The 8976-nt window shown below is 40.1% G+C and overlaps 1 protein-coding gene across 1 annotated transcript; it reads left to right on the top strand.

Moving 5' to 3' along the window:
* Positions 1-66: 66 nt before the first annotated feature.
* Positions 67-8578, top strand: LOC106951742 (G-protein coupled receptor 26). Its single transcript, XM_015039430.1, has 3 exons — positions 67-909; positions 2286-2399; positions 8200-8578. The coding sequence occupies exons 1-3, from the start codon at positions 242-244 to the stop codon at positions 8426-8428; spliced, it is 1011 nt and encodes a 336-aa protein (XP_014894916.1). The 5' UTR covers positions 67-241; the 3' UTR covers positions 8429-8578.
* Positions 8579-8976: the final 398 nt, after the last annotated feature.

Below are 8976 nucleotides of genomic sequence, written 5' to 3'. Positions count from 1 at the left end.
CCTAAAAAATCGCGCCCCCAATGGAATGTAGAGGGGTGGAGAGGGGGGGGTGGGGGGGGGGGGGGGGGGAAAGGGAGGCATCTGGACAAATGTGAGGATGTATTTTTTTTTCTTTTTTTTTTCTTCATTTATTTATTAATACAGTTCTTGAGGGGCAAACAGGATTTGGATATGCGCGCTAAAAGTGTGGAGAAGTGAGTTTTTTTTTTTTTGTTTGTTTTTTTTTGGTGGGACGCGCAGGATGGACACTGCGGAGGTAATTCTCTCCGTGCTGGTAGTTGTGATCATCATAGTGTCGCTGCTGTCCAACGTCCTGGTGCTGATCTGCTTCCTCTACAACCCGGAGATCCGTAGGCAGGTGCCCGGTCTGTTCAACCTCAACCTCACCTTCTGCAACTTGTTGCTGACCGTGGCCAACATGCCGCTCACTCTGGTGGGACTCGTCAGCAGGGCTCAGCCGGGGGGAGACGGCTTCTGCCAGATCGCCGGGTTCCTGGAGACCTTCCTGTCCACCAACTCCATGCTGAGCATGGCCGCCCTGAGCATCGACAGGTGGATCGCGGTGGTGTTCCCCCTGAGGTACCACTCCAAGATGCGCCACAAGGACGCAGCGCTAGTGCTCGGCTACACGTGGGCGCACTCCATGTCCTTCTCCACCGTGGCCGCCTGTCTCTCGTGGGTGGGCTATCACCGGCTGTACGCGTCCTGCACCCTGTCCAACGCCAGGGCAAGCAGCAGGACCCAGTTTGTTGTCTTCACCGTGTTTTTCCACTCCTTCACCTTCCTCCTGTCTTTTATAGTGTTATGTTTCACATACCTCAAAGTTCTTAAAGTGGCCCGGTTTCACTGCAAGAGGATCGATGTTATAACGATGCAAACTTTGGTGCTGCTTGTGGACATACACCCCAGGTGAGCTCCTATAGGATACACGTAATGCTTTTTGTTTCCCCTCCCGCCCCCTTTGCTTTTGTGTGAATTTATGAATTGAGTTTTATATCAAGGTAAATGTACAAAATGTTCAATCTGCCTTTTTTTTTTTTTTTTTCAAATTCTCAACAGTGTTTGTACCAAAGATGCAGGGGCATTTCCCATCGTAAAGTCGCTGGCCCTAGAGCTGACCCAAGGTTTTGAGGCTCTAAGCAGAGTCTGATTTGACAACCACCTCCAGCCAAACCCACATCTGAGTTTAATCTTTTTTTTGTTGTTGTTTTCCTTTGGATTCTACATTTTTTCCATATTCTATGCTGTGTTCACAAGCAACAACTCTTGGGGAAAAGACAGGCAATAAATTATAATTTTACTGAAATATAAATGTATTTCAGTAGCTAAATAAAACATAATATAAATATGAATTACACACAAATGTGTGTTTTCAAGCCTTATTTTCAATTAAATAAAAATCCTTTTATGTGCATCTTAATGGTATAAATATAGTTGTTTTGTGAAGAAGAAGATTGCTGGAGAACATCTTAAAGACTAAGCAATGCAGTCCGTGGTAACTTGAGAGGTGTTGCAGAGAATCATAGCTCAGATGGGTTAGTATAATATGGCAAATATTAGTAATTTCTGTATTATGTCAAGATATACACATTGCAGTTTGCTACAAGCCGTGCATGGTGGCAGAAAACATAATGAAGAACATGCTGTGCTCAGATGAGTCCAGAGAAGCAATAACTATTTGATCAATGTGCAAAGACAATATTTGCAGGACACAGTAGAACATTGCATATCGCCACAAAAATACCATGTTTACTGGGAAACATGATGGTGGCAAAGTTTAGATCTACGTTTAATGGCGTGTGAATGTGTTGCAAATTTTCAAAGCTTCTGCTTCTAGTTTTTGCAGAGATTTTGCAGAGAGGAATGGAAAATATTGTCAGTCTATGGATGAGAGAAGCTGCCAAGAGACTCGCTGCTCTAGCTGCAGCGGAAGGTTGTTGATCAGTGTGCTGACTCGGGGAAACTGAAAACAAACGCAGGCCACACTTTTCAGATCTTTTTAGGAACGAGATTGGAAAAACATATGTAGCGTTTCCACCACTTGTGGCCTCATGTTTCGTTTAGGTCAGCTTAAAGCAATTTGGCAACAAATTCAAACACAGCCTCACATTTTCACAAAGGATTCCAACGCAGCTCCTAAGAATGCGAGTTTGTTTTAATAAGGCGGCTTAACTGCTTTCGACTCCTTAGATTTAATATCCTCAATATACAGAAATCCAGAAGTAATCCCAGTAAACCTCAGATTTTGCCCCACTGGGAATAAACTGGCTGTCTTTCCTTTCCAGCGTCCGCCAGCGGTGCCTGGAGGAGCAGAAGAGGCGGCGGCAGAGAGCAACGAGGAAGATCAGCACCTTCATCGGCACCTTCATGCTCTGCTTTGCTCCCTATGTGATCACGAGGTGAGTGTAGCACGCACAAAACGCTGCAGAGCCTTTTGGTTACCTTCCTCCAACACGCCAGCCCTCCCACTCACACTTCCTGCCTGCTTCCTCTCCATGCGGGCTGAGTTCGGAAGATGAGAGTGGCTGACCTTGTGATAAGTAATACGCCTCTGTCCGGCTGTTGTTGCTGCTGTATTGGCACTTTTTTCTCCTCAAGTTCGTCTGGTGCATCCCCACTTTGTTGAATTCGCTGGCATCAATCACTGCTTGAAGAAGGGATGCCAAAGAAGGCCACGGGAGAGAGAGAAAGAGGACTTAAGTGATGCAAGGTGAAAGGATGAGAATGTGGAAAACAAAATCTGTGTAATGGGAAATAAATCATTATTTAGTTTACTACTTTGAATAATTAAATGAATACAAAAAAAAAACCAAAAAAAAAAAAAACAAGATTGAGACCAAATAATATTTCTAATCTATCAAAGTCTTCTTTTAAATGAGGCTCATGTCTCTGTGTCAAGGAAAGAAATATTTCCTGGCATTATTTCTTGTTTGGAACATAACCAGATAAATTCTATCTGCGGTTTTGCGTCTGAAAATAAATTTGATTTGACTCCAAAGGTTGACTGTAATTTTCTGGAGGGCAAACATGAGTCATGGAGCCTGTTCTGCAAATCACCTCTTGGGATATTTGGATTCCTGCAAGATTCCAAGCTCTTGCCCATCCATGTGTATGCCTTTAAGCATGTAGCGGTTATTAGCAACATGGTATATACCAAGGTTTTAAATAGTTACTGTTGCAGAGCTGCTAATATTTTCCTTGATATTATGGAAAATCTGTTTACAGAGAGGTCACGGAGAGTGCCACAGTGACTGGAGTTTTCTCTTGCAGGAGTTGGAAGTATAATGGCTCTGCCTCTCTATTGCTGTGCACTGCTGGGCAGCTAGCTGAAAGAAGGCAACTGCACTTTTCTCTTGCTAAGATGTCTGATAGTTTTGTTTGGTAATATGTTACCAAAACTGACCTGTAGAATCAGACAAAATGAAACTGTCAATAAGTGGCAAGTATGTGGTAGCAAGTGAACATTTTATCAGTTTGACAGAGCCAAATTGATAAATCGTGATAAACCGAATCAGAGCATTTGCAAAGCTACAGCTCTTCTTGGGTGTTCTTAGCCTGAAGTGACAAGTGTGTATCAATATTGTTAAGTACCAATGCATGTAAACAGGAAGGTGGGAAACCACAGTCTGTGACATTGTTTGGCACAGTCTTTACACAAGAACAACGACCAAACATGAAAACAATCTATCACTGAAGATAAAACCTCTTTTTGCACATTCAAAGTTTCCACACTGTGATAACTTTATTGACTACACAGACATTCAGAGGTAATCACACACAGTAATATTTTAAATTGTGGTAAATATTGGTCTATTCTGAAGCTTTCTGGAGCTTAAAATTGAACTTACTGACAAACGTTTTAGAAAAAACATCTTTATTTTGAAGACTGGGTGCTTTTTTTCAGGATGAGGTTGTTGTCGCTAAACCTAAAAGTTCAACACGGACACGTCGAAGGGAGTGAGCGGGAAGATATTGTTATGTCTGAAAGGTCAACTTTGATGTGTTTTTTCTACACCATCCTATGGTATTTTTACTCTCTGTTTCATACGGCTGTAATCGTACCTCTGCCCATGCCTAGGCCGTTGACAGTCCAAATGAATTTTGCACCACAGTGTCTCCTGCTATCAGCTATAATTTAATAGGAATGTAATGGTAGAGGTGTGGTCCCCAACTTTGGAAGCAAGTGTCCTGCAAATTGAAAATGTTTTCCTGTTCCAGGGGCAGCTAGGTCAAACCTCTTTGGCATGCGTTCAAGTACGGCAGCCCGTCAATAACCCTAGTGATTTCACTTAAATGTGCTGAAGCAGGAAAGTTTCTTAAAAAAAAAATATTTCAGGACACCAAACCTTAAGAACCAGTGTTGAAGACTACTGCTGCACTGCATTTGTGATCCATTTGAAAGCGAAAGGGCTGAATTTTATGGGTTTTGAACTCAGTGACCAGGTAACATGGAAGCTGATGGTTTGACTGAGAAAAGCTAAAATAAAAAACATTATGGCTGTGTCCATATGCATGAGGCATCCATGTTGGATTTGAAGGTCAAGGAGAAACCTCAAACTTTTTTCAGTTGGAGTTTTGACTTCGGGGGCGGCGGGGTGTTAGATTACTTTTATATCTTAGAACCTCGAAACTCCATCTTCGGAGTTCAAATAGAACACACCATTATAAAGTCTGTTGCATGTCTTCCTTGAAGCAAGTAAAAAAGAAAAAAGAAGAAAACTGAATGAAAGTTTTTTCTCTCAAGGGAGTAGATGTTCTTCCTTGTCTATATGGCTTCAAAAGGGTTTTTAATTTTTGATTTTAGCTACAACAGAATCAGAATAGAGTTTGTTCCAGACAACTTTTGTTAGATGCGATTGTTTCTCTCTCTTATTTTTGATTGAAACTGAACCAAACAAATAAGCGACACCTTGGCCCAGAATATATTATGCCATGCAAATAATCTGAAGAATTGCATAAAAAAAGGAATTATAGTTTAAATTTTATATCATATTGTTTTGTGATGTTTACAATTTGTAATCTGTAAGTTTGTCTATGTAACGTTTTCTATTAACAAACCAAGAGTATTTATAAGTTTCCATGATGCTGCCGGCTTTCCTGATCGAAGCTTTCCTTCCCCAGATGTTTTTTTTTTTTTTTTTTTTACCATAAGCAGATTTGCCTTTCCATCTCCAGAAGACATCGAGCAGTGTTATGTCGGATGTTATGTCAGATGTTCCCAGCTTGAGATGTTGTAGAAATAAATCAGAGTGTCACTTTTTTGGTCAAAGGTCCCTCTTCCCTGGAGGTCTGTGGATATTTGCCCAGTTGTCCCAGACCAGAGAAACAGAAAACTAGACAATTCACATTTATACTTATCTAAATCCAGACTCAACTAAGAACAGCTTTGTGTGTCAGGGCATTAAAAGCAAGAAGCCAGAATTCTTGCTTTATCACAGTTCACATGTCAGTAAGATGTGGTAAGATGCAACTGGCTCACAGACTGAAAAATAACTTGGTATCAGCTGTCTTCATGCAGTGTTTGACCATCAGTTGCATTGATTTTACAATTCTCTAGATCTTTAATACTGTTCTAAAACATACTCCAAAGCATTTTGGTGATGGAGGAAGGAATACAAGCTCTTTGAAATTAAATTAGCTTTGGCTTTGTTATTAAACTATTCCAGGCTATTCAACAAGCTTTCCATCTGCTCAAACAACGAGACAATTTGTTGTGTTATCGATACTCTGCCAGTAATAAAAATTAAAAAAAAGCACCACAAGGCGGCACATGTTTTCCCTCTTGAAAATGGCAGATTAGTATTTCAATATAAATTTGATATGATGAAAATTCATCCCAGTGAAGCAAACGTCTGTCAAATCTACCTATAAGGCTAGCATTAATGTACTGACACAGCTCTACTTTAAACACAGTAATCATCCAGAGTGCAGTCACTTAGAATCTGTCATTTAAAAAAAAAAAAAAAAAAAGTTTTACAAGACTGAGCAAATGTGAAAGTCGGTAAAGTTGAAGCAAATTTTCATGCTTGCTTCCTGGGGAATCATTAGTTGCCCCATTAATTGGTGAGTTGAACAACTTTCTGCCCTTTGTTTTGTTTTTGATTTTTTTTTTTTTGCTAATAGCTGATTTGAGGCAATGACATGGAAAAATCCCTAATATTATAATAGCTTGGTTAATGCTTACAAATTAAAGGACTGCTTGTATAATGAACCATTAATACTTCATAGTCATTTTATTATATCCAGACAGCTTTGAGTTTGTATTTACAGCCGGCTCCAATACTTTTGGATATTATTTCATGATGAACATATCAATTACACACAGACTGTTGTTTTCAAGCTTTAGTTTTTATTTGTAATTATGATTTCCTACATACAGCAAGTGAAAGCATTTGAGATTATAATATTACATCAGACCAATAAAAATAAATGTTAATACAAAAATGTTAATGAAAACTATGTTCAATACCTGCTAAAAGGCTGTAATTTCCAAATTGTACTTTCAATTTGACAAACAAGCCCAGTGCATAAGAAACCTCAAATTGATCCAAATAGTAATTTTCCTTAAAATGAAACTATTTAGATCTGTCTTACAATACCAACGCAGCTTCTTGTAAAAGTATTCACACCCCTGAGGAATTTCACATTTTATCTAATTTCAATCACAAAATTCAGTTTGGATTTTCTGACATAGACCAACACTAAATAGCACATAACGATCAAGTGGAAGGAAATGATGCATGGCTTTGGGCACCTTTTACAGATAAAAATCTGAAAGTTGTTGGTTTCGATACCCCTGAATAAAATCCATTTAGGATGAAATATCTTTATAGGTCATCCGCTTAGCACATTGAATCAGTTTCTATTTAAATTTCATGATGAATATAGCTGTTCTGTGAAGGCCTCAGAGATTTGTTGAAGAACATCATGGAGCAAACAGCATCTTAAAGACCAAGGACCACAGCACATAAGTCACGGATGAAGTTGGTTGAAGTTTAAAGCAGGGTTAGGCCATGTAACAACAGCCCAGCTTGGAAAATCCCAGATCACTGTTCAATCGATTTCATAATCTCAAAATAGATAAATTATGACTCAGCTGCCAACCCGCCAAGACACAGACGTCCATCTAAACTGACGGTGTGGGTAAGATGAGAGAAACAGCTCAAAGACAACTTTTAGTTAAGTACTCTATAATTCTGCCTTTGTGAAAGAGTGGAAATAAGGACATTATTGTTGAAAAAAATCCTATAAAATCATCTTTCCGTTTTGCCACAACCAACTGAGACTAAACTTTGTGACCTGCATGCCACAGGCTATATGTGATGGAAACATGCATGTTGATAAAATAAAATTGACCATACACTGAAAAATCCTTTAAATGTAAAGCTCGACAAAGATGACTTAAATGATATCTATTTAAAAAACGGCCTACATGTTGATAAAGTTTGCATATTTCTATTTCATAATGCAGGTACTGCTTTGTCTTTTGTTATAGCCTTTGCTAAGCCAAGGGGAAAGCCCTTGATTTATCAATCTATATATGTACTACCCCTCCACACAGTCAGTTGAGGTCATTTGGAATCTGATTAGTGTTCCTCTTGGATGCCTCCTATTGGACGTTTTTTGTGCACATCCCATTTAGAGGAGAAAGAAAGTGCTGAGGGACGATGTTTGGATCTCTTTTACTCCTCGGGATCCTCCAGAACGAGCTAGAGAGTTTCACTGGGGAGATATATCTCAGACAAGTCGAAGAAAATGGATGGCACTATAAAGATATGCCATATAAATTATTATCCATCCAGCCATCGTCCATTATGCTTGCAGGGTTGCGGGAGGCTGGTGTCTATCTCCAATGGTCATTCGGCGAGAGTCGGGGTACATCCTGGACACATCGCCAGTCCATTACAGAGCATTTATAGATTATTATTCAAATAAAAACAGAAATAAAATAAGTACAATAATCTCTGTAGGTTGCACATAAAGAGGAAAAATTAAGTTGGAGAAATAAAAAATAAAAAACACAAGTAAACACTTAAATTAGTAGAGCTGCACTAGAAAAAAATACCTTCTCAGTTTCCAGCAGTGTTTTGCCTACATGTCTCTGCATTGTAAGCTCCAGGCATGCATTTCTTTTCCAGTATGTCGAATTGCCTTTCCCACCTCTTGCTCTCACCACCCTCTCCGTCTGTCCACCCTCAGGATTGTGGAGTTATTTCCAGCAGTGCCGATCGACCCTCACTGGGGAATCGTCTCCAAGTGCTTGGCTTACAGCAAGGCAGCGTGCGACCCCTTCGTGTACTCCCTGCTGAGGCACCAGTACAAGAAGACGTACACGGACATCCTCAACAGGCTGCTGAAACGGAGCTCCCTAAACGCGTCCGGGCGGCGGCCGGAGCAGCAGGGGAGCAGCATACCCACAGCTGAGTGATGGAGGTTACTTGGTAGCACAGACGGAAACACGAACCTTATTCATTGTTGATGAGGACGAGGATAAATATTGCTGTTTCTTGTCCGCGTCTGCTTAGATTAGTTCTGACATTACAAAAAACAAAAAAAAAAACACTAAGGTAAAAGAAAAAAGAAGAAATCACTACTGACAAGGGCAAACCTCTGCACAGGAGTACCAACAGACTGCCCAGAGCTGCAGATCAGTGCAATGAACTCGCTGTGAGGACAATAAACTGCAGATTATCCATCTACCTGGGGTGACGGATGTTGGTCAAGCAGGAAATATGGTCAACTATTAGCACCGGCCGTGACAGCTAGGGTAGGATATGACATTTAGCTACATATTTACTTTGTCGCATATTTGTTTTAAAATATATCTTGTGTACGGTGCTGCAGTGACTAGTTTATGCACTGTTGAATTATGTAGCACTGAAGATAACATTTTCCGTAATAAATCACAAAGTTTCTCAAATTTATTCCTGTCTACATCACGGCAAACGCTGCTGCAGTGCAATCTGACTCAGGAAT

This window comes from Poecilia latipinna, unplaced genomic scaffold, assembly GCF_001443285.1.
Source record: "Poecilia latipinna isolate Pla-1442-1.1 unplaced genomic scaffold, P_latipinna-1.0 Scaffold472, whole genome shotgun sequence".
Classification (NCBI taxonomy): domain Eukaryota; kingdom Metazoa; phylum Chordata; class Actinopteri; order Cyprinodontiformes; family Poeciliidae; genus Poecilia; species Poecilia latipinna.
This window is presented reverse-complemented; position numbering and strand designations above follow the sequence as displayed.

Bases quoted from the DNA above. Each gene is read 5' to 3' on its own strand.
- LOC106951742 (XM_015039430.1), top strand. From the start codon at position 242: ATGGACACTGCGGAGGTAATTCTCTCCGTGCTGGTAGTTGTGATCATC. The intron at 910-2,285 runs GTGAGCTCCTAT...TTTCCTTTCCAG, and splicing joins CTTGTGGACATACACCCCAG to CGTCCGCCAGCGGTGCCTGG. The intron at 2,400-8,199 runs GTGAGTGTAGCA...GTCCACCCTCAG, and splicing joins GCTCCCTATGTGATCACGAG to GATTGTGGAGTTATTTCCAG.